General features: G+C 42.8%; 1 protein-coding gene and 1 pseudogene across 3 annotated transcripts; both read right to left on the minus strand.

The window, feature by feature from the left end:
• Positions 1 to 2,789: 2,789 nt before the first annotated feature.
• On the minus strand, positions 2,790 to 4,215 carry Gm3619 (annotated as a pseudogene).
• A 2,390-nt stretch (positions 4,216 to 6,605) lies between these two features.
• Positions 6,606 to 27,750, minus strand: Mrpl42 (mitochondrial ribosomal protein L42). 3 transcript variants are annotated; one of them, NM_001359476.1, is made up of 6 exons: positions 27,707 to 27,750; positions 26,184 to 26,323; positions 22,625 to 22,688; positions 19,432 to 19,516; positions 16,047 to 16,213; positions 6,606 to 6,778 (listed from the first exon to the last, which is right to left on the minus strand). In NM_001359476.1, the coding sequence occupies exons 2-6, from the start codon at positions 26,248 to 26,250 to the stop codon at positions 6,733 to 6,735; spliced, it is 429 nt and encodes a 142-aa protein (NP_001346405.1). In that variant the 5' UTR covers positions 26,251 to 26,323; positions 27,707 to 27,750; the 3' UTR covers positions 6,606 to 6,732. The 3 variants fall into 3 exon arrangements, with proteins under 3 accessions (NP_001346405.1, NP_080341.1, NP_001346406.1); NM_026065.4 differs by having other exon boundaries at positions 27,691 to 27,750; NM_001359477.1 differs by lacking the exon at positions 16,047 to 16,213.
• Positions 27,751 to 27,997: the final 247 nt, after the last annotated feature.

The raw sequence follows: 27,997 nt of genomic DNA on the forward strand, positions 1-27,997 counted from the left end.
TAATAAGCAGCTTTAAAACTGCAGTTTCTATGTTCAAGAAAACACACAAATAAACTGTCTCAAAATCCTTCAGTCTCAGGAGTTCTGTGGCTACATTTCTATCCTGAGTCCCACAGGGACTCCTTACTTAAAATCCTTCATGCCAAGGCAGTTTGCTTTTACAAAACTATGTGGGGATGGTAAAAAGGCCAGGCAGTGCCAGCACTAGGAGCCATGCAAGACACATAACTTAATAAGGTCATCAATCCCAGTTGTGAAGGTTACAGCTTAGTAGGAGAGACAGACATTCATCAAATGACCACACTAGAAGATGCCTAACCGCCCTGCATGGTGGCACATGCCTTCAAACTCAGCACTCGGGAAACAGAGGCCAGCCTGGCCTACACAGTAAGTTCTAGGCCTGCTAGAGCTATGAGACCTCATCTCAAAAACAACGAGGACGATGACGACGACAACAACAAGAAAACGAGGAGGAAGGGGGAGGGGGAGGAGGAGGAGGCAAGCAGCTTAACAATGGGCACGTCAACTGGTTGATGGGTAAAAGTGCTTGCTGTATAAGCCTGATGACCTGAGTTCAGGCCTTGAAACTTAACTCCCCAAGTTTGTCTTCTGTCTTTCACACCACACCAGGGTATGCATGAACACACACACACACATACACACACAGACCAGGAGTCGGGGAACTACCAAACACTTCAGGAGGTATAAGAGATTGCCGTCAAGCCGGCCAAGTTCAATATCCAGATCCCATGTGGTAGAAAGAGAGAATTGAACACCCTCTTCATACATTGAATAAATGTTTACAACAACAACAACCACAAAAGATGAAAAGCAAGCCTACTGGCAGGAACCAAGTCCTCAGCTGACGTCTCCCCATGGTCCAGCTTCACTTTCCTACAGTCCTGTGATCCTCCTCCAACAGACTCCCATTGCTGGACTCTACTGTGGATGGATGGGCTTCTTGGCCCTGGAAATCAAGAGTCTTAACTAATGGGTTCTCTTACCTCTGCTGACTGGGACTAGAGTTGTTAGCTTCTTAGGAAGGCAGGAGTTTGTGGGACCAAAAGAAGGAGTCACAAAACCCTTAGCCCTTGTGAGGAGGCAATTCAGAGGCACAGTGCTTGCCTGACATGTATAAAGAAAGCCCTGAGATCAGTCCCCAACAGAACACACACACACACACACACACACACACACACACACACACACACGGAGAGACAGACAGACAGACAAACATATACACAGACAGACACATGTGGAGAGACGAGAGACAAACAAACACACACCATTTAAAATTAAAAACAAAAAAGAAAGTACAAGGGCTGGAGAGATGGCTCAGTAGTCAAGAGCACTGGCTGCTCTCCCAGGGGACCTGAGTTCAATTCCCAGCACCACATGTCAGTCAGTTCCCAGCTGTCTGTAACTACAGTCCCAGGAGATACAAGGGCACCAGACACCCACATGTTACTAAGACACACCTGCAACGAAAGCATCCATACACATTAAAAGAAAAATCTTTAAAAAAAAACATATTTTCTAACAAAAAGAAATCTGATGTCTTTAAATATACATAAAAGATTTATTTTTATATATGAAAGTACAAAAACAGTTAACAATGTTATCTTTGAGTAAGTCAAGGTTTTCTACCTAAACTTAATTAAAAAAAATGATAGTGAAAAACATCCACAGTTGGGAATGTCATTAGAAAAATATAAGTAGCACGGCCGATATTTAGCAAGTAGCACTGATCTTAAGGATGTTTGAGTTGGCCAGCTAGAAAGCAGATCTTCTCACAACCAGCTGTTGTATAAATACTTAATGATAGACGAGTAGAACGACTTCCGGCAATGACATTATCAAACCACCCTTTCTCAAGTAGCAATGTTCAAATTCTCTGCCATTCTGGCATTTCAAAGTCACAACCACAGGGTAAGCGGTTCAGGCTGAATGCTGTGTCACAGTGCCCTCTGGCGGTTTCGTCGAGAATGTGTTCCGCAGGTTAAGGCAACACAGCCTCTCCGGCTCTTCCTAGGGCTGCTTTTAAAGTAGCATCCCTCACATGTAATTGTAAATGGCCACTAAAACCTGTAAGTGGTTTTTCATAGAAGGGTAGTGAGGAAGGTAATAGTTTTGTCTCAGCCATGGAAGAGATAGGAAGATACAGAGGAAGTAAGACTGTGATGGGTTACTATTTGTTTAGAAAACTCAAAATCAGCAACACATGAAAGACATAATTCGGAGCCGGGCGTGGTGGCGCACGCCTTTAATCCCAGCACACAGGAGACAGAGGCAGACGGATTTCTGAGTTCAAGGCCAACCTGGTCTACAGAGTGAGTTCCAGGATAGCCAGGGCTACACAGAGAAACCCTGTCTCGAAAAAAAAAAACAAAAACAAACAAACAAACAAAAAAAGACATAATTCAGGAACTACATTAATCTATATTTTCAATACATTAAAGTCTAATTTGCTAAAGTACTCACACAGGACTGCGTTTGGCCTTCTAGAGTTCCACATTGGTCAACTCTGGACTCACAGAAACACTTTTTAATTATTTAATTTTACTTACAAGCCTTGTTCTTTCATGCTCATAACTTATCTTGATCTTTGTAAAACTTTTATTATAAGTCAATATAATTTTTTTCAATAGAAATAGCTTTGTTCAGATAAGTCAATATAAATTTTTTTCAATATAAATAGCTTTGTTCGGTATAAATTTGAAAAAGACTAATAGTGTTTTAAAGTTAGGAGCAAAGTTGGTATATCTGACAAGCTTGTATCAGACTTACTTTCTTTGATGCAATAAAAAAAAGAGAGAGAACCTAAGTGCTCCCATTGGGCAAGAGGTTCACATTACTGTCAATTATTGCTAACCTTCTTCTCTTTTGTTCACTATTCTGTTTTTGTCAGTCTAAGTTTTATTCCAAAAAGTTATGTATTAAGATTAAGATGTTTATAAAGATGTCCATCATTACAATAAAGCACCCAACTGGACAGACAAGGATCCGATTCAGTATTAATGGCCTAATTCCCTGATGGGCAACTTAAAAAAGAAAAAACAAGAAAACCTTTCCGGAGTGAAAGGCCAGGACGGCTTCTAACAGAATTGGTGCCTCTCGGGAGTTATAAAATCCACGATTTTGTCTATTTCTCCTTTCCATTCCCTCTCCTTCTCCTGCTGAGATTTCCCTTCTACCTCTTCTTGGTTTTTGGTCAACTGTTCCACTTCCTTTGCCTGAGGACCATGCTCACGGCCATTCCATTCTCTCCTTAGGGTGGCCATTTCTACTTCTTCAGCTGACAGTTTACCAACATCTATTGTCTTATTTTTTTATCATCTTGACAGCTAGAGCGAATGTCGACTTCAGAGTCCTTTCTCCTGCGTTGTAGTCTGGTTTCAACACTGACACAGCTCGGGCACTGCTGTCTCCAATGCTCATGCGCTTGGGTCACTCTTAACAGACCTGAAAGCCATGGTGCTTACCCCAGCCAATACACAGCAAGGAAACAGCAACCGGACACTTCCCTCCAAACTGCGCATGCGCCTCTGTGATAGCACAGTGCTGTAAACAACTGCGCACGTGGAATTGGCTCCTGTTACTGGAATAAATACCTCTGAGCAATGAATTAGTCAGGACCTTAGCATCAGGTGTTGTGCCTGCCACGCTGCAAGCCATGTCCTCATTAAGTTTATCAACTTTCCAGAAAACAAACAAACAAACAAACAAAAAACCCCAACCGACTCCATCAAGAAGCTTGTGGCTGTTACACCTCTTCTACTGCAAGCAAAACTCCATCATTGGCTAGAATTCCCAAACAGGTGCCTGCATGTCCAATGGCTTCCACAGCATATTCTACTTGGTATTACTAAGAGACCTTCTGGGAAAAGTACTGTGGTCCTGGAGTCATATCTTCAAGACACAGCTTCTGAACTTGATGTAATTCCGGAAGAAGGCATTGAGGGTGCAGAGCCAAGCCGCTCTGCTCAGCTGGAAAATCAACTTATTAGCTATTCTTTACATTGCACTTGGCTTCCTGACTGTCCAGTTGCATCGCCTTCACTATGCACATTTGGTTAGGCATCGATTTTGAAAAAGAAATTATCTTCACTCAATTTTATAACATTCAGACAAACGTTTTAACATTAGTGTGATAGAACATTTACCAACTCTCTGGAAGGGCCTGCTGCCAAGTCTGATGATACATGGGCGTCTGGAGAGCTGGCTCAGCAGAAGAGCACTGGCTGCTCTTCCAGAGGACCCAGGTTCGATTCCCAGCACCCACATGGCAGCTCACAACTGTTGGCAACTCTAGACCCAGATCTATGCCTTCTTCTGGCCTCCACAGGAACCAGGAACACACATCATACACAGACACACGTGTAGGAAAAAGACTTACAAACATAAGATAAACAATTTTTATGGCATCACATAAAAAAACCCACAAACACATACATACATAATTTCTTTTAGATTCCTTACCAGCTAAACACAAATCCCAAGGCAGCTATGCCATCAAAGAGCACAGTAATTAATCTGAGAATGTTCCCGTAGCGCCAGTTTGCTGAAGAATCCTAATCACAGGTTTGCAGCTGTTTGCAAAGGCTCTAAAGCCATTTTGTGTAGTTATGTTTTGTTGTCTCTTGTTGATTTGTTTTGAAGACAGGGCTCAGGAAACATTGCAGAATGGGGGATGAGCCAAAAGACACAGACAAGTGCTATAAAATGTCTTTTAGACTTTAGTGACCAATTCCACTCATGATTCAGAGCAGGTCTGATTGTCCGCATAAGATCAAGCCCAGTCAACATTTCTAGCATCAGGGCAGAGGGTTGAGAGGTGGCTCAGTGGGTAAGAGCACTGGCTGCTCTTCCAGAGGATTCAGGTTCAATTCCGAGCATGTAGTGACAATTTTGGCATTTTGGTTTAAAAAAAAAAACCCAGAGATATTAGAATACTATTTTCATGTTTTGGTTTTACTCTCAGGTGTGGCTTATGGGGCTGCTTCCCACTGTCCACAGCGGCTGATCATGGTTTCCCCTGTGCTCTAGTGGGGCTGTGATTTTGCCAGCTGCAGAGTTTCTGTGATTATGAAACATTTGGAATTATAGAGACTTTTCAGAGGGTATATAAATGCTAGGGCCCGAGAGGCAGCGTGGGCTGTTGGTTACAGTTTGTTAGTAGTCACACACAAAGAGGAAACAAGAAGAAATTAAGACTTCCTGACAGAGATCAAACCTGTCCCAAAGAACTGGACACCCCAAGCAGCAAGACCTAGTCTACCCATAACATCGTCCCCTTTCCAACTCGACTTTATCCCAGGATCTCTTTCCTTTCCTCTCTATCATTTTTTTTTTCTCTATCTAGTGTTAGGGAGTTGAGAGGGTGGAAGAAAGAAGAACCCACAAAGTAGCCAAACTACTTTTTTTTATAGACAGCTACACCAGCACCCATATGGTGGGCTTGCAACTAGATGTAACTCCATAAGGCAACCTGACACCATCCTCTGGCCTCCAAGGGTACCAGACATATATGGGGTGCATAGACATGCAAAAGGCAACACACACAGACACACACACACATCACATCCAGCATGGATAAGAAAGGAACTCATGAGCTGTCACCCCTAACTGAAAAACTATCGGCAGCTGATGGGGTGGTGGAGAGGGAGTCGTTATCCATCAGTGAGTGGTGTAGCCACTGGCAAGTTCCCGTGCTCCGGTAAATAACCCCTCCCATGCTCATGCAAGCAACCCTATCGATCTCAGTGGGCCACACAATGTAAGACCTGAAAGGAGGAAGGGGACTGGGAAGAAGAGGGTCAAAGGGAGGGATTAGAGGGAATGAGGGTAGGTGGGGTGAAAATCACCTCTGTGTGTGTGTGTGTATGTGTGTGTGTGTGAAACAAAACTTAAGAGAAACATGTACATTTTAACTATGCTAACATATTAGCAATGGTTCACTGATGATGTAAAAATAGTTAATCATACTGGATTTATGACAATAAGTAACTGGGCTGTGCAGGGTGGATCACTCCTGGATTCCTCGCACTTATGCTAAGGTAGAGACGCACGTGAATACGGAGGCAGCTTATACAGAGACTGCATCAAAAAACATCCTCTCCCTCCTTCTCTTCCTCTTCTGCCTCCTTCTCCCCCCTCCATTATTATTATTATTAAATTATTATTAAGGTTTGGGTTTTTTTCTGATACAAGGTTTCTCTGTGTAACTCTGGCTGTCCTGGAACTCACTCTATAGATTAGGCTGGCCTCAGATATCTGCCTGCTTCTGCCTCCTCAGCGCTGAGATTAAAAGCGTGCGCCGCCACACTCAGCATGTCAGGCTCACAATGGCATTCATGTGTACACATACTTACACAAAATTAAAAACAACACAACACAATAAAAAGAGGTAGAAGCAGGTGGCTCTCAAGGCCACTCTGGTCTTGTTCCAGGACAGCCAGAGAGACCCTGTTTCAAAAACCAAAATAAATAAAAGAGAGTCCCCAGGGGAAAAGACTTTAATGTTTCAAAAAGGAAAATAAGATCAAGTAGACTTCTTAAATAAGAACCTCAAATTCAGAATCAACATAATGAAATACACACTTGGATACATGAAAGGGTATTTTTATTTTTTCCTATATACCGACCACCTTAATGATGGTACCATGTACATTTTCTCAGCTGGCAAATAAGACACAAAGCAAAATTTCCCGATGTCCGGGGAATCATGAGTCGTCATCTGTCTCTGGGAGGATTCAGTTTCTTACGACGATTGTGATACCTTGAGAAGAAGAAAATATTAGAGGTAAGATTATTCCAGTAATTAGTTGCTTCAGGTAGACAACTTAAATTTCTGTGGTTATTGTCTATTTTTGTTAGATTTGAAAAAGGTCAATAAAACTTTATATACTATTGCATACTTCTCAGATATTTCTTAGTAATAAGCCACAATCCGCCATTATAAAAATTATTTCCTATCAATTAAACAATTTGGAAAATCTCCTTTCAGATCTTGAGGACAATTTCATAACCTGGATTAAAACCAAATGCTTATCTTGAAAGAAACTTTATATCATAAATATGTTCTATAAAAAATTTATTGATAATGCAATTATTTCCACTATAAAGGCTAAAGTGGGCGTAGAAACACCCTGCAGTTATTTGGAAGCAAAGAGGGGCATCGAAACCCCCCCAAAATAAGAGTATGTCTTGCCTGTTTTGTGATTATTATGTCTAAACATGAACTGTACTTGTATTTTATATATGTATTATAAACATTTTATTTGAAGTTTGAAGATAATTTTATATAATATTTTTAATGTGGCTGCGATTTGACTGTGACCCTCAAAACTGAGTTAAGAACAGAATTTTCCACTTGTGGAATCAGGTCAGTGCTGAAAAACCTTTCGCAACCAGGAATGGTGCCCACTTTTAATCCTAGCACTTGGGAGGCAGAGGCAGGAGGATTTCTGTATTTGAAGCCAGCCTGGGTCTACATAGCATGCACTACCATGTCCAGCAGACAAATGTATTTCTAAAAACAACTAACTTCTAGAAATTGAAATTTAAAATCCAATTGTTTGCAGTCACAATGAAAGGACTTTTTGAGAAGAACGTATACATTGCGACCTGTAAATGAGCTCTGAGCTGAGAGCAGTGGTACCCACCCTCTCGGGGTCCCACGTCCTCAGGAGCATGAGGTGGGAAAGGCAAGTCCGAGGCTAATTTGGGGAACATAGCAAGACCTGTCTCAAGAGAACCTGATGCCTCAGCCTTAAAAACACACACATATAAAGTAACATTATATAGACTGGGCAGATTTTATTTTCATATTTAGGAATATATGAAGCTATTATATAAACCATATAACATGTAACAATGCTTAAAGGACAAAGTCATGAATTTGAACGAAAACAAGGATGGGAACAAGAGAGGTTTGGGGGTAGGAAGGTGAAGAAGGGAAAAGGAAAGGCGAAAATAGTGTAATTCCATTATAATCTCAAAAACGAGCAAAATTATTAAAACAAAAACAAACAAACAACAACCACAAAAACCACAAGCCAAGCCCCACAAAAAAACACCATTACAAAAATTTTCTAACCAAGTGATACTGGTGCATGACTGATCACTGGGGAGGCAGAAGCAGGTGGGTCTCTTGAGTGCCTAGCCTGGTCTACAGAGCAAGTTCCAAGAAAACCAGGGCGGCACAGAGAAACCCCGTCTCAAAAGGGAGAACAAACAAACAAACAAACAAACAACCTTTTTCTTAAAGACCCAAGTAAATGGGAAAATGTATCATTTTCAGAGATATAAATATCTAGTTATGTAAGGCACCAACTAGCCTGAAGTGGGCCTGGAGACCAAATGCTATCTTGTTTAAAATTCCAGCAGACTTTTAAAGAAAAAAAGCTTTTTGGAGATGCGTTGATTTCAAAATTTAGACTATAAATACAAAAGACAGGACTGCTAAGAAATCTTTGAAGAGAACAAAAGAGTTAGGGGATTTGAGACATCGCAAGGTGCATTTCTGGTCACGCAGACATATGTCCCTACAGCGCTAGAGTAAGAGCCAACATACATGTCAGCAGAGGACTTGAGCAAGTGGCTGGAGGGGTCAATGGCAGGGTGATACATATGTTAATATATATGTTAATATATATGTTAATTATATGGTATATAGCCTGTTCTGATGCAGTCGCAAAGCTGTTCTACCAGGAAAGAGCTGTGCTGGAGTTTAAACAGCACGAGCCTGAGTGTTACATGTTACAGCACAGGGGCTACCCTGTGTTTACCTGCAGGGACTGGGGCCAGAATGGATATGGAGGTCTCCATTATGTATCTTACACGCCTTTAGAAGCAACATTGTAATACCTCTAAAAACACTGAAAAAGAAGATTATATAGCTCATTTTTAAATCAGAGTGAGTCCCATTCTTCTGATTGCTATACCTTAAAAACTGTGAAATACTGACAAATCAGTCTATAAATTGCTTGAGTCTTAAGGAAAAAATGATTCACTAATGTTCAGAAACGAATACTTGAATCAAAAAACAGACATGTAGACAAGACAGATCAGTGAGTAGCGGCACCTGCCACACAAGGCTGGCAACCTAACTTCGACCCTTGGAACCTACACACACCGTGCACAAATGCTAGTAATAAATAAGGTTTTGTATATATTTACATGTGTACATACATACAGACACTAAGCAAATATGTGCTGGACGATCTGAAGGACAATCATTCTAGGCTAGATGCCTTCTTTATGCATACAAACTAGCATCTGGGTTTTCTGCTGAGCTCTTTATTGGGAGAGGTACTGGGACAATCAATTCCGCCTAATTAAAGTCTGCTTATAATTCAAAGTGCTTCACAATCCTGAGGGGTAAAGATATACTAGGAGATTACATTAATTAGCAGTCAAAAGCTAATTAGTAGCAATTAGATTAAAGCAAATTAAGATTAAACATAGGTAAGATCGGAGATAACACGCTCTGAATAGTCTCCTTGCCTTTAGTCTTTCTCCTTCAAGTGAAATACAGTCAGGGGGTTTTCACAACTTCAGTACTTGGTTATGAACAATGTTTACAAAAGATTAAAGCAATATGAAGGCGCGGGAAAGAAGCATGTAACCAAAGCCAGTAAGGACGATGAAAAGTAGGCTGGATAATGTGCAAAAATAAAAGGCTGGGAAGATAGCTCAGTCAGGAAAGGATTTGCCTTGCAAGCCTAAGGGCCTGAGCTCAGTCCCCAGAACCCACGTAAATCGAGCTAACTGGTACGGCACAGGACTGTACTCCCAGCACTGAGGAGCTGGGGACAAATAAGACCCTGGAGCTTCCTGACCAGCCTAGCCTAGCTGGTGAGACTGTCTTTAAACCTGAAGGTGTCCCATAAACCTCTCTGCATACCTGCATACAGCCCCATCCCCACCCCAATGGATGGATAGATAGGTGGATAGGTGATAGATAGACAGAAAGATGGATGATGATAGATAGATAGATAGATAGATAGATAGATAGATAGATAGATAGATAGATAGAAACCTGACAGTTGTCCTCTGACACCCACATTGTCAGTGTGGCATACACAAACACTTCCACATACCAGTACACACACATAAACATTAATAATAACATTTTAAGTAAAACAAAAAAGACAAACAGGAGATGCAATGAGGCCATGAATAATGTCTACACATCTAAGAATATAATTAAAGATACAAAACTATGATGGGATGGCTTCTTAATTGGCTTTCATGAACTCTAACTTAATAGTTACAAAGGCAGGTGAAAATGTAACACCTGTTATGTACATAATCAAATGGATAAACAATATGAGTACTAAGAAACAAAAAACAAAAATGGAGATAAATGCAGAACAGGAGCTGGGCGGAGGTGGCACACACCTTTAATCACAGCACTTAGGAGGCAGAGGCAGACGAACTCCCAGGTTGACTTCGAGGCCAGCCTGGTCTCCAAAGTGAGTTAGTTCCAGGTCAGCCAAGGCTACACAAAGAAACCCTGTCTTGAAACAAAACAAAACAAAACAAACAAACAAACAAAAATAGAAATGGAAAGACAAGAAGTTGGGAAGGAGCTGAGGGGAGATATGATCAACACATACATGTATGAAATTATCAAATAAATATAAGATTTTTAAAGTTGGTTATCAGACCCACAACTTGCCTACTCAAACACAGTAAAATTTACTTAAGACACTTTTGCATTTAAAAAAAAATAGAGCCTGTGCTTGTTGGGGTGGGTGTGGTGCTGCTATTCAAATGCTCCATACTGTAGCCTAAGACCTGCTTGCCCCAAGGGCTTGCACAAGCCCACCAGCTTTTGTTGGGCAAACCTTGCCCCCTCCCCCAGTCCATTGGTCAGTAAAAGGCTAAAGCCTGTGACTGGGCAGTAGACGGAGGTGGGGGTCGGGTGTCAGTTACCTGGCTGAGAGTCCCAGTTAAAAGGAAAAAAAAGGAAGAAGAGAGGCAAGCAGGAGAAGAGAAGAAGAGACCGCCATGGGGTAGGTGGATGGGTGATGGTGAGGGCCGGCCTGATGGAGTAGGAGCGGCCCAGGAGGAACATGGCAAGTGGTATCTCGGGGATCCCCACAGGGAAGTAGACAGACTAGCACGGAGGGCTGACAGCTGTCTGTCCAGCTCCAGTGCTCTAAAGCTTACTATAGATCTAAGGTGTCTGTGTGTTTTATTTGGGAGTTAAATGATCTGAAGTGGACCAGAAACCTCTAACAGATACTTAAAGGCAACTTGGCTGCAGCAAGGCCCCAGAATAATAATAACCACAGCATGTGTTTGCCAAGAGCTCTAATTTCTTTCTTAGAAAAGAGACACAAATACATCACCTTTAGCCTGTAACCCACGTATTCAGAGAATGAAGCAGGAGGACTGTAACCAGCTCTAGAGATGCCTGGACTACAAAGGAGTGCCAGGCCAGTGCGGATGACAAAGTAATAATATCTCAAAACAAGGCAAGTGCCCAGTAAGGACCCCGCCCCCTCAGTTCTTACAGAGACTGTTAAGTGGGGGGGCTCCTTTAGATGAGGGAAAGAAAGGCTGTTTTACTGCAGAGAACTAAAAATGTCTAACTTAAAAAAAAAAAATTTTTTTTTAAATGTTGCCAGCCGGGCATGGTGGCACATGCCTTTAATCCCAGCACTTGGGAGGCAGAGGCAGACGGATTTCTGAGTTCAAGGCCAGCCTGGTCTACAAAGTGAGTTCCAGGACAGCCAGGGCTACACAGAGAAACCCTGTCTTGGAAAACAAAAAAAAAACAAAAACAAACAAACAAAAAAAAAAGTTGCCAGGTGATGGATGACAGTGCATCTTTAATCCCAGCATTCGGGAGGCAGAAGAGAGGCAGGCGGATCTGAGTTCTAGGCCCGCCTGTCTCAAAGGGGGCTAAAATGAAGATGTATTTATTTTATGCCTGTGAGTGTTTGCCTACATATGTCTGTGTCCCACACGATGGTTCGGTACCTCTGGAGGCAGAAGAGGTCATCAGATGCCGTAGCACTGGAGCTAAAGACGGCCATGAGATGCCATGTGGAGACGCTAGGGACGCAATCCGGGTCCTCTGTAAGAGCAGCCAGTGCCCTTAAATACTGAGCCATCTCTCCAGCCCCTAATTTAAAATATTTGAAGGACAGAGACACTGAGGAAATGTTGAACTGTATAGTGCCATGGGCTGTATGTCATCTACACAATGACTGTAAATAAAAATGTCGAGAGTTTAGCTGGGCACAGTGACATACACCTTCAATTTGTGAGACAGAAGCCTGTGGATCTCTGGGAGGTTTGGGCCAACCTGGTCTCCATCGATCATTACAGGCAAGCCAGAGTGAGACCTTGTCTTTAGAAGAAAACAAAAAGATAGAGTTGGGCTGGCATTGGTTAAGGTGCTTAATGTCCAACTTAACAGAGCTCCATCTCTGCGAGCAAAATGGCGGCAGGAGAGCATGGATGCCTGCAAGCTGTCCTCTGACCTCCCCATGCTCAGCAAGGCACACACAGATCCTCTAATAAAAACAACGGCAGGGTCAACGTCACCAAAAAAGGTAGTATGAAGTAGTACACAGGAGAACTGCCACACTCAGGACAGGGAGAAAGGACCTCCTGAAAGGACCTGGAACAGCACACACAGCCCCAGGACCCAGAGTCTCCTCTAGCCACTTACGGCAAGACTCAAGCGCTTCAGAGTCAGCATCACTAACAATGGCTTCATCTTTCTCACTTTTCCATTCATATTAATGGCACCACTCACTACCCACGAAAACACCCCAGTCACAAAAGCCCCCGCCCCCAGGTCCCTGGTTCCCTGTCACACACTCACTACTAATAAAGTTCTTAGAGCACAGCCTGTCTTTCTTCATAAAGCACCTGTATACCTCAGTTTCCCCTTCTCACTCTTGGTGGCGGTCTGCTAAAGTCAGTCTTTGACTAGATTATTGTAATGGCTTTCTAACAAGTCTCCCTGTCCCGTCTTTCCTGACATCACTCTCCTCAAGTGAGGATCCTTAAAAATGTTTTATGGCATAAATGTAGGACATGCAGGTTTGCATTCTAATTCCTCAGCATAAAACCCTCATAGACCCATCTACATCCACAGAAGGCTCCTGCCTGTGATAGTGGTAGCGGGAGCCTGGCACTTCTCCCATGGTCGTGTGATCAAGAAGCAGAGAGAAGAGAAGAGGCAGGGCCAGGCTTCAGTCTCCAGAGGACCATACCCACTGACACTCATCTGCCATACAGACCCTATCTTCTAAAGGTTTTATGACCTCCCAATACAGTATCATCAACTAGGGACAATGGGGGACATCTCAGGATGTCCTGATTGCTACCAGCATCCTGAGCAATCAGAGCGACGTGCGGATTTCTCCACATTTCACCCGACAAGCCAATCCTTCTGCCTGGGGAGTTGTGACCGTCTCGTGCATATGTCTGAACCACCTCTCAAGGTTCGGCGACAGCTTTATCTGTTTGTACTCGACTGTCTCCAGTCCTCAACTGTAACAGCTGCAGACAGCGGTGTCATCCCATCACCGAGCACCTGATGATGGAGCAGTTTGTGACTAAGCTCGGGAGCTCAGTGGGTGCGTCCCGCACAGCGTCAGCTCGGTGGTGGGTACCGGATTGCACAAGAGAGTAAGAACAGAGCCTGCTCAGACCAACAAACAGAAACAGAGAACACTTCACAGTTTGGTTTGGAAGAAGGATGTGAGAGAAGATTCTGGGCTAGGAGTAGAGCTCCACGGAACAACACACTGCCCAGCATGTTGGGCCCTCGGGCTGATCCCTAGCAGTGCAAGAGAAGACATAAGGAGTTTGGGGGAGGGGAGGGTGAGATTGGGACTACAGCTCAGAGCTCAAAGACTGCCTCTAATTCACAAGGCCCTGAGTTCAATTCCAACAATACAAAAATAAATATATAAATAAGCAAGTAAATAAAGCAAACATGCTTTTATTTAAATGGGGTGTAGGGGTGGTGAAATGGCCTTGTCATCAAGCCTCAAGACCTAAGTTTGATCTTTGGAACCCCATATGAAAGGTGATCACCAACTCCCCAAGTTGTCCTCCAACTGGCCCATGCTTCCCCCACCACAAATAATCAAATAAATGTAATAAAATTGTATTTGTAAAGAGGATAAGCTGGGCAGTGGTGGCGCACACATTTAATCCCAGCACTTGGGAGGCAGAGGCAGGTGGATTTCTGAGTTCCAGGCCAGCCTGGTCTACAGAGTGAGTTCTAGGACAGCTAGGGCTACAAAGAGAAATCCTGTCTTGAAAAAAACAAGAAAAAGAAAGAAAGAAAGAAAGAAAGAAAGAAAGAAAGAAAGAAAGAAAGAAAGAAAGAAAGAAAGAAAGAAAGAAAGAAAGAGAGAGAGAAAGGAAGAAAGGAAGGAAGGATAAATAAACAAAGGAACAAGTAAATAGGGCTGGTGAGATGGCTCAGTGGGTAAGAGCACTGACTCCTTTTCCAAAGGTCCTAAGTTCAAATCCCAGCAACCACATGGTGGCTTATAACCACCCATCACCCATTATGAGATCTGACACCCTGCATCTGAAGTCAGCTACAATGTACTTATATATAAATAAATCTAAAACAAAACAAAACAAAACAAAACCAAAAAAAAACCAACCCAAGTAAATAGAAAGGCCTGGGAGCTGCCTCAATTAAAGTGTCTTCCATGGAAGTATGAAGACCAGAGTTCAAATCCCAGCACCTATGTAAAAGGCAGCCTGTAAGGCAGTGGACACGCATAATCCCAGAACTGAGGAGGCAGAAGCAGGGGCATCCCAGGCCATGCTGGCCAATCGGTCTGTGTAATCAGTGAGATCAGGTTCAAGAGAATGGCCCTGTGCTCAAGAGCACTGGCAGTTCTTCTAGAGGACTTGGGTTCAAGTCCCAGCACCCTCTTGGTGGCTCACAACCATCTCTAAATCCAGTTGTAGGAGATGCAATGCCTCGCCTCCTGAGGCACTGCACACATGTGGTGCACACACTTGTAAGTAGGCAAAACGTGGACATAAATAAAAATAAATAGATCTTTAAAAGTAAGTAAATAGGGTGGGGGGTGGCGACGACAGTAAATAAGGTAAAGAGTGGCTGAGGAGGGCACGCAGCATTCACCTCTGGCTCCCATGTTCACGCACACTAGCACAAAAATGCGCACACACAAAGACAGACTAACTTAATCACACAAGGAAAGGGAAACTAAGGCCATAGTCAGACACAGGACAAGAATAACACAATGTGCTGGGCAGTGATGGTGCACACCTTCAGCACTTGGAGGCGGAAAAATCTCTGAGTTCGAGGCCAGCCTGGCCTACACAGTGAGTTCCAGGACAGACAGGACTACATAGTAAGACCCTGTCTCGAAACACAAAAAGAAAAAAAGAAGGGAGGGAGGGAGGGAGAAAAACACTATGTGAGCATTGTAAACAGAACTGCAAGTAGTTTTTATAGGAATTAAGGAGATTTACTGACCAATCAGCCTGCACAATTGGGGAGAGGGGGATAATAATTCAAAACTCTGTTAGAAATGGATAAAGGGTGTCTGCAGAGATGGCTCAGAGGTTAAGAGCACTTGCTGCTATTGCAGAAGATACAGGTCCTGTTCCCAGTGGCCACAGGGTGGCACCAGTTCCAGGGGATCTGGTGTACTCCCCAGGTCTCCGGGGGCAAACACATGTAGTGTACTTACACAGACACAAATCACTCATACACGCAAGATAAGGAAATAAATAAACCTTTAGAATAAAGAAATGGGTAAAGTGCTCAGAATAAGATCAGTAATTATCAGGAAAGAAAATGTAAAAACTGTAATAAAGGACTAGCACAAGCCAGCAGAATTTCAGAAAGACTTGCATTAATAAAGTGTTAATGTTGCTTGAACTCCAGGATATGCAGACTGAGAAATACACCATGGCACACTTGGTCAATGTTCCCACACAGCACCACTGCAGAAGCTGTTGATGCAAAGGCAGAGGTGAGCGTGTGTGGTGGGAGCCGAGGGACGGGATGGACTTACTGTCCGTGCGGGTACCAGCGATGCTTCGTGGTGTAGAACACCTTGCTCAGTTGTTCTATCATGGGCCCTTGCTCCAGCTGCTTGCTCTTTCTAACTTCTAACTTGGCTTTCAGGATCTGCTCGTGGGTTTCCTCATTATTATGCAGAAGATCTGGTTGAGGGATGGGCTATAAAATAAGCAAATTACCAACGATGAAATGTAGAAACGTAAGCCGGAACTGACCGGCTTTGTGATGAAACAGCGACTGCCCTCAGCCATGCACCCCCTTGCCATTCAGTGTTAAGTTACCAGAGCACCTTCAGGTAGCTGTATTATCCAAAGTCGGAAAGACTCGTCTATACACAAAAAAAAAATTTTAGGTTTACTTTCCAATAATAAAAGTTCTTACTCAATTACTTTACCTCATTGATAAGGTACTTATTATTTTTTTCCTATTTCTCCTATATACTGGGGCCCATGATTTTTTTTTTTTTAATCTGCAATGTGGCAGGTTACCTTACATATTATTAAGGAAAGAACAATGGAAAATATATAACAGACCTCTGTGGGGGTTGAGTAAGAATGGCCACCACAGGCTTCTCGTATGTTTGAACGCTTGGTTCCTTCCCAGTTGGAACTGTCTAGGAAGGATTAGGAGGTGTGTCACTGGAGGTGGGCTTTAAGGTTTCAAAAGCCCATGCCAGACCCAGTCTCCCTCTCCGCTTGTAGATTAGATATAAATTCTTAGCTACTGTTCCAGTACCAGGCCTGACTACCTGCCACCATGCTCCCTGCCATGAGGGACTCACCCTATGAAGCTGTAAGCAAGCCCCCAACGAAATGATTTCTTTCATAAAGCTGTCTTGGTCTCTGGTCATACAACTAAACCCTTACTTCCCTCTCTGAAATCAGGAGTAACAGCGGGTAGATAAGAGTAACATAAGGGTTGATGCAGACCAAGAGAATGGTGATGTAGTGTGCCCGATAGTCCTCACGTTCTTAAAGATTCCAATAGATGGTAGTTAGTGACATTTCCCCTAAGGTCCCCCCCACAGGATACAAGTGCTACAAGTATATTTTAAAGAAGTACTCCTTAGACAATTAAAAATCTTGAAGACCGACTCTTATACAAAGCTGAATATCAGTCACTGTAAATGATTATCCCTTGAAAGGGTCTAACAAGCATAGCATTATACTGTACAAGCTGTCAGAATCGAAATGGAGCAAAATAAAAGTGTATGTGTAGCAATCAGGGGCTCTGAGAAGCTCTCACATACATACATACATCTGATAGCAAGAACTAACAGAGCCTCACAGAACCCACAACCCTGCACAAAGTCCAAACTTACAAACTGCAAACATATACCAAAATTACACACTGCCCAGCAACTTCCTGGTTGGCCTCGAGCTAGAGCAGCCCTTGTTACTGATTCCTGTGAGGGGAACTGGTGTGGCAAACTCCTGTAATCCTCTTCAGCTGGCCTTCAGAAACGTTGTTCCATCCTACTGAGTACAGCAGTGTTCATTTCTGTGTGGTTCTAGCAAATACACTGTATCTACTCCTGCTGCTACTTGGCTGACAGGACCTTAAATAAGGTCTTTAGGTTTTGCTATTTGTTACTAATGGTCGAATGTTTTAAGGCAGGCATGTTGGCACTCACCTGTGATCACAACACTGTGGAGGCTGAGACAGAGGACTGTCACTAATTTGAGGACACTCTCAGTTACAGAATGAATTCTACGATAGCCTGGATAACATAAAGAGACCCAGCCTGGGCTACAGTGAGACTTACCTCAAAAGCCTTACCAACTGTTTGTTGGTTTTCAAGATAGGGTTTCTCTGTGTAGCCCTGGCTGTTCTCTGACATGCTCTGTAGACTAGGCTGACCTTAAGCTCAAGAGATCCACCAGCCTCTGCCTCCCAAATAATACGATTAAAGATGTATGCCACAATAGCCTGGCTAGACTTCCCCACTTTAATTAAAAAAAAAAAAAAAAAAAGTTTGTAAATATTAAAAAGAAGGTGTGTGGGGCTGGAGAGATGGCTCAGTGGTTAAGAGCACTGACTGCTCTTCCAGAGGTCCTGAGTTCAATTCCCAGCAACCAATTGGTGGCTCCAACCATCTGTAATGAGATCTGATGCTCTCTTCTGGTGTATCTGAAGACAGCAACAGTGTACTCATATAAATAAAAATAAATAAATCTTTAAAAAAAAAAAAAAAAGGTGTTTGGGGCCAGCAAGATGACGACAGATAAAAGCGCTTGCTGAAAAAAACTGGCGGCTGAGTTTGATCCCTGGTACCCACATGAAGATAAAAAGAGAGAACGGTGTCTACAAAGTTATCCTCCGGCTTCCACACTCAGTCCATGTGTCTTAGTCACTGTTCTTTTGCTATGAAGAGACCCCATGACACAGTAGCTCTTACAAAGGAAAGCATTTAATTGGAGCTGGCTTACAGTTTTAGAGGTTTAGTCTATGATCATCATGGCGGGAAGGATGGCAGCATGCAGGCAGTAGCTGGAGAAATTGCTGAGAGTTCTACATCCAGACTCAAAGGCAACAGGAAGAGAAAGACACTGGACCTGGCTTGGGCTTTGGAAACCTCAAAGGCCCCTGTGACTTCCTCCAACAAGACCACACCCCCTAATCCCTCTCAAGTAGTGCCACCCCCTAATGGCAGAATATTCAAATATATGAGCCTATGGGGCCAGTATTTGGATCTTTATAATGGTCCAGCAGGAAAGCACACTTGGCCCAGGCCTGAGGACTTGATTCAATTCCTGGGACCCACTTGGTGGCTGGAGATAGCTTCTGAAAGTTATCCACTAACTTCCACACAGGGCAGGTACATGCACCAAGACATGTACACACACAGACACACACACAGACACACACACAGACACACACACACTAATGAACGACTCTGAAAAGTTAAAAAGATTATCAGAATCAACAGCACAAAAGCTGTAAGATGGTACTCTAGAATACAAGTCTTTCATGATATATGGTAGTATGGGATATATAATATACTTTACAGGTTTATTTCATGTGTGAATGTGATACTGGGGAGTCAACCCAAAGCCTCAAATACCTGATGAGTGTTCTACCAATCTCCTAGATTCACAAAACTTCATAAAATTTTAAATTTTAAACAAGGTCTTGCTAAGATGAATTTGAATTCCTTCTGCTTCAAGCCAGGTGGTCGGGATTACAGGTCTCTGCCACAAAGCCTCGTTTTCATCAAATGTCTTAGGTCAGAAAAATGATATCCCAATTCCCATTAAATAGTTCCCTTGTATACTAAGAAACTTTTTAGGAAAGAAGATAAAAATCAAAACAGTTCACTAGAAAAGCTAAAAGACCCAAAACAAAGGAAGGCTATCCGCCAGCCCTCCGGTACGTACTTTGGTGTGTTCGTAGGGGATGTCCACAGAAGGGTGGTAGCACACTATTGTCCTGCCGTCGGCTGTCAAGGCGAGGTCCACCTGGCTGAAAGGGAATGTTTTAGAAATACACGTAAACCGTACTCAAGGCAGCTTGATTACTTTTAGGCCTGGTTTTGTTTTTTTGAGACAAGGTCTCATTCTGTAGCCCAGCTAGTCCTAGAACTCACTATGTAGCCCATACTGGCCTCCAAAGCATGGCAATCCCCCTGCCTCTGCCTCCAAAGTGACTGGACAACAGACACACACCATCATATCTAGAAGAATAACTTTTGTTTTGAGATAAGACTTCATGTCTCCCAGACTGGTTTCAAACTTACTATGTTGCCAAGAATGACCTTAAACTCTTAATCAGCCCCCAACTTGTCTCCCATTAAGAGTACAGGTATATAAAAAAAAAATTACAGGTATGCCCAGCTAGAATAATTACTTTTTTTTTTAAGATTTATTTATGTATATGAGTATACTGTAACTGTCCTCAGACACACCAGAAGAGGGCATCGGATTCCATTATGGATGGTTGTGAGCCATCATGTAATGCTGGGAATTGAACTCAGGACCTCTGGAAGAGCAGTCAGTGCTCTTAACCGCTGAGCCATCTCTCCAGCCCCAAATACTCTTAATGAGAAAATTAAATTAGAAATCACCCAACATGCTACACTGCAAGCTAAGCCTCTGCCTGCTATGTGGAGAGCTTTGGGGGCTGATTGGCAAGAATCTGACAGTGGGCCAGGACAAGGAAGTAAGCTCAGGCAGGAATCTAATTTTAGGCTAGAATAGAGAAGTAGGCTTCCGGCAAGATTACGACTTTGGGCTAGGACAGGGAAGTAGGCTCAGATATCTTGGTCATCCTGATAAGCCCTTAGAAACAGTGATCCTGGGACTTTGTTTATTGCCTTAGTGTTCCTTGACTATCTGTATTTATTGTACTGCTCGACCTTATTACTCGCATGTAATTAAAATGGTATAAAAGCGGATTGGGAAAAAAAAAATAAACCCACCCCAGCCTCAGAACTGGCTGGGGTCATGCTACAATGTTGTCTAATTGTCATTTTTCTTTTTAATCCCTGCTCCTGCACTGGAGAACCTGTTGACTTACTGAGCTGGCTTGTCCCTGCTAGTGGTAAAAAAAAAAAAAAAAAAAAAAAAAAAAAGCCTGGCAGTGGTAAAGGCTCCACCCACGTGCGCCAGTATGCTAAAGTGGCTCAGGTCACCATAAGCCCCAGGATCAAATGCAGCCCCAAGGATATGGCTACAGCAGCATATGCCATAGGGGACAAACCAAGGGTTTCTGGGATGACTTTTATAAAGCCATGGATAGCTACACATCTGCTATACAGCCATGTATACCTCTGCCATACAAGTCAATGCACCTTGGAAGTTCCATATTACAACAGAGGATTGGTATCTACAGGCTGGAGTATTCTGAGGAAGCTTTGTAGGGTATCAGTCCTAAATCCCAGATTTCAAGATGCTACTTTAAGCTGGGTGTACTGGCACACACACCTTTAGTCCCAGCACTTGAGAGGTAGAAGCAGACGGGTTTCTGAGTTTGAGGCCAGCCTGGTCTACAGAGTGAGTTCCAGGACAGACAGAGCTATACACAGAAAAAACAAACAAACAAACAAACAAACAAACAAACAAAATTCAACAACAACAACAACAAAGAATAAAATTTAAAAAAAAGCAAAAACAAAGATGCTACTTCAAACTTAAGACAGACTATTCTAGACAAAGAAGGTCAATAAAGAAAAAATACTAAAAAGAATTACTGAACTTATTAGCCTAACTGAAATATTATTAACTAGCGATTCTGATAGCTGGATCTAATCTGAAAGAGGCTCTGAGCAATATTATGCTTAAAGAGACTCATGCACTAACAGAACTGAAAGTTTACACACGGACAGGGGCTGGTGAGAGGGCTCAGTGGGTAAAGGTGCTTGCTGCCAGGACTAACACCCAGGGTTTGAGCCCCGGGACCCACACGGTGAGGAGAGTTGTCCTCAGAAGAGGGTGTTTATTACATGCCTTTCTTTGGATGTGAGCATGTGCCGGCCATGGCATGCATGGAGAGGTTAAACAAAGTATGGGCTGGAGAGAGAGCTTGTTGCTCTTACAAAGGACCCTGGTTCAATTCCCAGCCCCCACATGGCTGCTAACAAGGAAGTCAGTCACTCTAGTTCCAGCAGACCTGACCTCTTCTGATCTCCCCAGACCTCAGGAACACACATAGTACAAATAAATACATGCAGGCAAAAATACCCCCACACAAAATACATTTAAAAGAAAATATAAGAAATGCTGGGCATGGTAGCACATATATAAGCTCTGGGAGGAGAGAACAGGAACCCAAGGCCAGACGCAACTATGTAGAGTTTGGGTCTAGCTGGGCTGGTTTTGGTTTTTGGCTTTTTGGGGTTTTTTTTGTTTTGTTGGTCTGTTTATTTGTTTATTTTTTTATTTATTTACTACAATTTGCAATAAAACCTACATGATTTATGAAAATATATTGGAGCTGGTGAGATGACTCTGCGGGTAAGAGCACTCGACTGCTCTTCCGAAGGTCCTGAGTTCAAATCCCAGCAACCACATGGTGGCTCACAACCATCTGTAACAAGATCTGACAGCCTCTTCTGGAGGGTCTAAAGACAGCTACAGTGTACTTACATATAATTAATTAATTAATTAATTAGAAAGAAAATATATTGTATTTTCTGTACATCAACTCTGCTGCAAAATAGAAATAAAAATAAATACATCGTATACTCTTCTTGGTTCTTAGAACAGTAACTCAGTTGAATAAATACCAAACACATAGTATGAATTCAACAGTGTAATCTGGAATTATTCAGTGTCAAACAAAAGACAGATAAACAGATGGGGAAGCCCGTATATAAAACTATAAAAGCAAATTAACTTTTGCAAAAAGTTAAAGCCTGCTTCAGAAAGAAAAAGCACGTCTATTACAACCGATGTGAGTACCCACTACAACACAACAGCAATCCTTTTTATCTAAAATGTGTACGATCCAGATACCACATAAATAAGACGACTTTAAAAACAAAATTAAAAATTAAAGACAGGATAAACAGAAGAGCAAGCATAAAATCATTTCAGATCCAGCTAAAACGGCAATGGGAATTTTCATGCGTACCAATTGTAGTCATCCGGAAGAGAAGAGTATGTGGATTTGTGACAAGCACTAGACAAAGCTCCGTCTGCAAAAAACCCAGAGTAAAACAGTTTAGTTCACCTGAGCATAAAGGTAAACCTACACATCACCTAGTACATCTTTCTGTTTTCTGTTGGTGTACAGAGACGGGGGGGGGGGGGGGGGGGGGGGGGGGGTTCTAAGGTGAAAGGGGGAGGAGACAGGAGGCGGATGAAGGGAGGGATATTCTATATCTTCTCTCATATGGAAATCTAGATGTAAACATTTGTACAAATAAGTGCACAAAAGCAAAGGGGGCTGTTAGGGAGAGGAAAGAAGCCAGCAATGAAGAGGAGGAGCAATGGGGTGAGCGAGTGAGTCACAAAGATAATGTATGCACAAAATAGGCAGGAAAATGGAGTGGGGGAGGGTGTTGGTCTTTTGGGTTTTTTGTTTGTTGGTCCAGGTTTGTTTTGTTTTGATTGGTTGGTTGGTTTGGTTTTGGTTTTTTTTTGTTTTTTTAAAGATTTATTTATTCATTTATTATATATAAGTACACTGTAGCTGTCTTCAGACACTCCAGAAGAGGGCGTCAGATCTCATTATGGGTGGTTGCGAGCCACCATGTGGTTGCTGGGATTTGAACTCAGGACCTTCAAAGAGCAGTCGGGTGCTCTTACCCACTGAGCCATCTCTCCAGCCCTGGTTTGGCTTTGTGAGTCAGGGTTTCTCTGTGTAGCCTTGGCTGTCCTGGAACTAGCTCTGCAGACCAGGATAGCCTTGATCTCAGAGACCCATCTGCCTCGGCCTCTGCCCCACCGAGGGCTGGGATTAAAAGTGTGTTCCACACCATCCAGTGAAGATCACTGTAATCAATGCTGCCTGGAATAACTCGAAGTAAAAAGCATTACAGCAATTGTACTTTTTATTAGTAGTATTTTGTGACAGTGTCACTATGTTGTCTTGGTTGGCCTGAAGCTCATTGTGTGTATCACATGAGCCTGGATCTCATGGAAATCCACCTGGCTCTGCCTCCCAAATGGTAGAAATTATAGGTTCATGCCAACATGTCCATCACACTACAGTGATTTTTTTGGATGTTGCTTTGAGACAGGGTCTTTCTACGTAGCCCTAGCTATTCTGGAACTCACTATGTAGTCCAGGCTGGCCTCAAACATAGAGAGATCCTCCTGCCTCTGCCTCCTGGAGTACTTGGATTAAAGGTGTACTACCACACCCAGCCCATTACAGGAACGTTCGTTCGTTCGTTGGTTTGTTTGTTTGTTTGTTTGTTTGTTTGTTTTTCAAGACAGGGTTTCTCTCTGTAGCCGTGGCTGTCCTGGAACTTACTATGTAGACCAGGCTGGCCTCAAACTCAAGAAATCTGTCTGCCTCTGCCTCAAGCACTAGGATTAAAGGCATGCACCACTACCGCCCAGCTTACAAAAAACTTTTAAAAGCATAGATAATCAAAAGTTAATTCGTATGGCTCTTACTTTAGTTTGTGGCTACAATCACTGGCAATATTCTGTGCTCATGAACTAATTTTAAGATGAACACTGGTGGCACATGCACTTAACCCCAGCACTCAGAATAGGGGCAGGTAGATCTCTGAGTTTGAGGCCAGCCTAGTCTTCAGAGCAACTTCTAGGACAGCTAGGGCTACACAGAAAAGTAGGATGTGATTATCAAAATAATGTTCAGACCTTTAAGAATCAGGATTAGGTGAGCAAGGGATCTGGGGACAGAATTGTAAAAATTGCCTGTCTGTCTGTGGAATTAGTTCCCTCATTCTAACATGTGGGCTCCAGAGATGGAACTCAGGTCATCAAGCTTGGTGTCATCTCATCTTTTGAGAGAAAGATCCCTGCTACTTAGCCTCCCGTTTCCCTAACAGAGCCCAGCTCCAGGGTGCCAAGAAGTCAGACCCAATACAGCTAGTATTCTCCACAGGAGCTAATAAAAATTACCTATCTGTCCCTCTTCACTGAAAAGACCTTTTCCTATCAGATTTCCCACTATGTGTATACTGCGGCCCTAGTACAAATTCGACATCCTCAGTCCCTCTTGCACACAGTGGGAGATTTAGAAATGTCTGATTACCTGATAGGAGTGACAGGGATGGCCAGAATGTTCAGTTAACTCTGAGCTAACTTAAACTGTCCCCAATTCAGTCATCCCAAGGTCCTCTGACTAACCTGACAAGGAGGCCCTTGTCCACTCAGCTTCTGCTACTAAAGGGAGACCATTAGTTTTGAAGTTGTATGTGGAAAAGGATGTTAACATTGGTGGCAAAGCAAAATGGACAATTTAAAGAGAAAGGACAAAGAGCATCAAGAAGAAGCCCTCCCATGTGAGGGACATTCAAAACTCTCACACACGCAATCGACATCGGGTGTGGATGTTTTAAAGCTCATGAAGCCATTTGAAGCATCTGGTCTCATAACTTACTTAAGGACAAAGAAGGATGACAGAGAACGTATGACTAAGGTCATGTGACAGAAGGCTTTCTAGAAAAGTAGGATTAGGTAAATTCCAACTGTTTGGTTTTTTTTGGTTTTTGTTTTTTTTTTTTGTTTTTGTTTGTTTGTTTGTTTGTTTGTTTGTTTTTCGAGACAGGGTTTCTCTGTGTAGTCCTGGCTGTCCTGGAACTCACTTTGTAGACCAGGCTGGCCTCGAACTCAGAAATCCGCCTGCCTCTGCCTCCTGAGTGCTGGGATTAAGGCATGCACCACCACGCCCAGCTCCAACTGTTTTAAAAAGTAGTGAGCAAAACAGGGTTTGCCTTGCCTCAAATGACCCCAAGTTACCTATTTATTGCTTTGGGGAGGCAGGGTGTGAAAGCAGCTAGCTGTGAAAAGCAGGATTTTCACATGCTGTTTACTTATGAGCCAAGAGGCTGACTATGAAGCACAGATTAATAGACTTTCAGGAAAAATGATCTTTAGAAAGGAGGCACATTTATTTGTTTAATGGCCATATCCACAAGGGGAAAAAACCTACAATATTAACAGTGATGATCCTTGGAAGATGGGGCTGTGGGCTTCCTTTTTATTTCTAAATTTTATGAACTACTAAAAAAAAAAACAAATTAAGAGGTGTAAACTGTAGTGAGTCTAAATGTTCTACAGGAAGGGGAAGCTACTCTACCAGTTCACCTGAATCCATTTTGGATCGTAATGATAGCCAATGACTAGCCTAGATCTTTCACTCAGCATTTATGCACATCTATATACACAAAGGCACACTCATACAAACACACACACACATCATCATCACCACCACCATCATCATCTTTTAAGCCCACAACAGGATCATTCTGATAAATCAGATTTTCTTCTTTCTCTACTTAGTGATCTTTCCACAATGATAACAGCTTTATAATATTCATAGTTACAATGTAACATAACTTATTAATCCCTTCTTTGACTGGCATTTAAATTTTGTCCCCTTTTTATGACTGCAAATAGGAGGCATAGAGAATAACCAAATGCTTTAAATATTCTATATTTGAAAAACCACAAAACATTTTTAAGCATTTAAAAAAAAAAATCTCACTTACTTTGGATTGGAAGTAAATGCTTCCAGATAGTTCTGTTTGATATCGCCCATTTTACTGCCGCAGCCATGATCCTTAGCAAGTGATTTGAAAAAACGATATTGTGAAGTGAAAGCTGTTGCTAGGCACACAGATTTTCGTTCCTGTTTAAGAGAGAAAGAAAATCGGCTACAAAGGTAAAGTTAAACACTAACATCAAGGTAGGAACCATTAGCTAGTGCTCATCATTTGAAAACAAGGCTTTTAAACCTGGCCGTTCCAGTTTAACAACAGGACAAAGTCACTGAGATCAAAATATGAGAAACAGAGCAACTATTCCGCTATCATTTCTCTTAAGTGCAACTTTCTCAGGACTCTGCACAGTCGGCTTCACTTACTGAGTGCTTAGCAGAATACGTAATTAGAAAGTCACTCACACATAATACACGCTGCAAACTCTTCCTCAAATGCTAGTGAGTCTACATTCTAGCTCCCAAGTCCCACCCATAGGATCCTATCACTTACAGTAATGCTGTTTCTGATGAAACTAAATATTCAACATGAAAAACTTAAGAGGAACCCATCGATGTCACTATCTCATCTCCTGTCACATAACATTTAAAGATGCAGCAAGCATATTTATTTCGAATCATGAAAATTTAAAAGGACTTGCTTCCAAAGACTTTAGTGTTGCTCACTTACAAACTGGAAGATTTGAGGCAAGTCATTAACTAAACGACCTTCCAATTCTTCAGTGGTAAACTTCAAGAAGCAACCACAAATTTCATGAGATGGTGTAAATAAACGGTAATTACTGTGCCCCTATTCTCTATTGGTCTCAGTGACCCTCTATAGGCAGGAAAGGGATTAGGATAGGGCTCTCTTTATTTGCACGCAGATGCCAGACATCCTAAGAGCGCCGCGAATGGCAAACCCTGAGTTCATTCAGCTAGTTATTTATGCCTTGCAACCCACTTTCTTAATATTCTGTGCTCTTTCAGTTTATTGGGAACGAAGGCTGAGAAAAGTCAAATGCTTTATTTTGGTAGTTCACTGTCTAACTGGTGGCATGCACGGAAAGAAAACCCACGTCTTCTGATTACAAGTCCAAAATCAAAACGTTTGTGGGGACCTTCCTCTGCTCCATGCTAGCATACCCAGGGGAGGGTCAAACTATTGCTCCAAAGAGAGACTTTCCAGGATGAGCCCCTTGGCACGGAATTCAGTTCCAAACCAAACACCCCGGTGGGGCTGAAGTTCGAGCAACAGTAATACAGGGACTACCACCCAGGAGCCGGTTCAAAGACTTGAATCAGGAGGAGTCTAAGGAGTCGCAAGGTCAACTTGGTGCAGGCTGACGCCCGCATGCACGCCGAGGTGTGCTACAGGAAGGGCGCAACCACACGCCGGCCCTTCTGCAAGATGGAGCCTGGGGACACCGGCAGCCTCGTCCTGCCTCCAACGACAGACATTAAAGCCCTCAATGCCTACGGACAAGCCTTCCGGGCCTGTAAGGAGAGGGCAGCGGTACCTCCACGGCTACTCACCGCGCGCTCGCCATCTTGCTTCAATCTGGGTCCTAAAGGCGCCGTCCAGCGCGCGCTATACGCGCGCGAGGCACTCTGGGAGTTGTAGTCTCTGCCAGGAAAGTAGCCCTAGTTGCAGAAAGAAGGCGGGGCGGGCAGCTGTGGCCAGGCTGCATTTGTTGTGGCCCCTTGGACTCAGGATTCCCAAAGGTGCCCAGACAACAAAATCGCTACCCTCCCGATTTTAGTAGCAGGAACTATTTAAAATAACATCAAAACCAATGTTATACTATTATTCAGAGAATATTAACA

This window comes from Mus musculus, chromosome 10 (genome assembly GCF_000001635.26).
Source record: "Mus musculus strain C57BL/6J chromosome 10, GRCm38.p6 C57BL/6J".
Classification (NCBI taxonomy): domain Eukaryota; kingdom Metazoa; phylum Chordata; class Mammalia; order Rodentia; family Muridae; genus Mus; species Mus musculus.

Excerpts from the sequence above, each read along its gene's own strand:
- Mrpl42 (NM_001359476.1), bottom strand. The coding sequence starts at position 26,250 with ATGGCTGCGGCAGTAAAATGGGCGATATCAAACAGAACTATCTGGAAG. Across the intron at positions 22,689-26,183 it reads GCATTTACTTCCAATCCAAA|ACGGAGCTTTGTCTAGTGCT; the intron begins GTAAGTGAGATT and ends GGTTTTTTGCAG. Across the intron at positions 16,214-19,431 it reads TCCCCTACGAACACACCAAA|CCCATCCCTCAACCAGATCT; the intron begins GTACGTACCGGA and ends CTTATTTTATAG.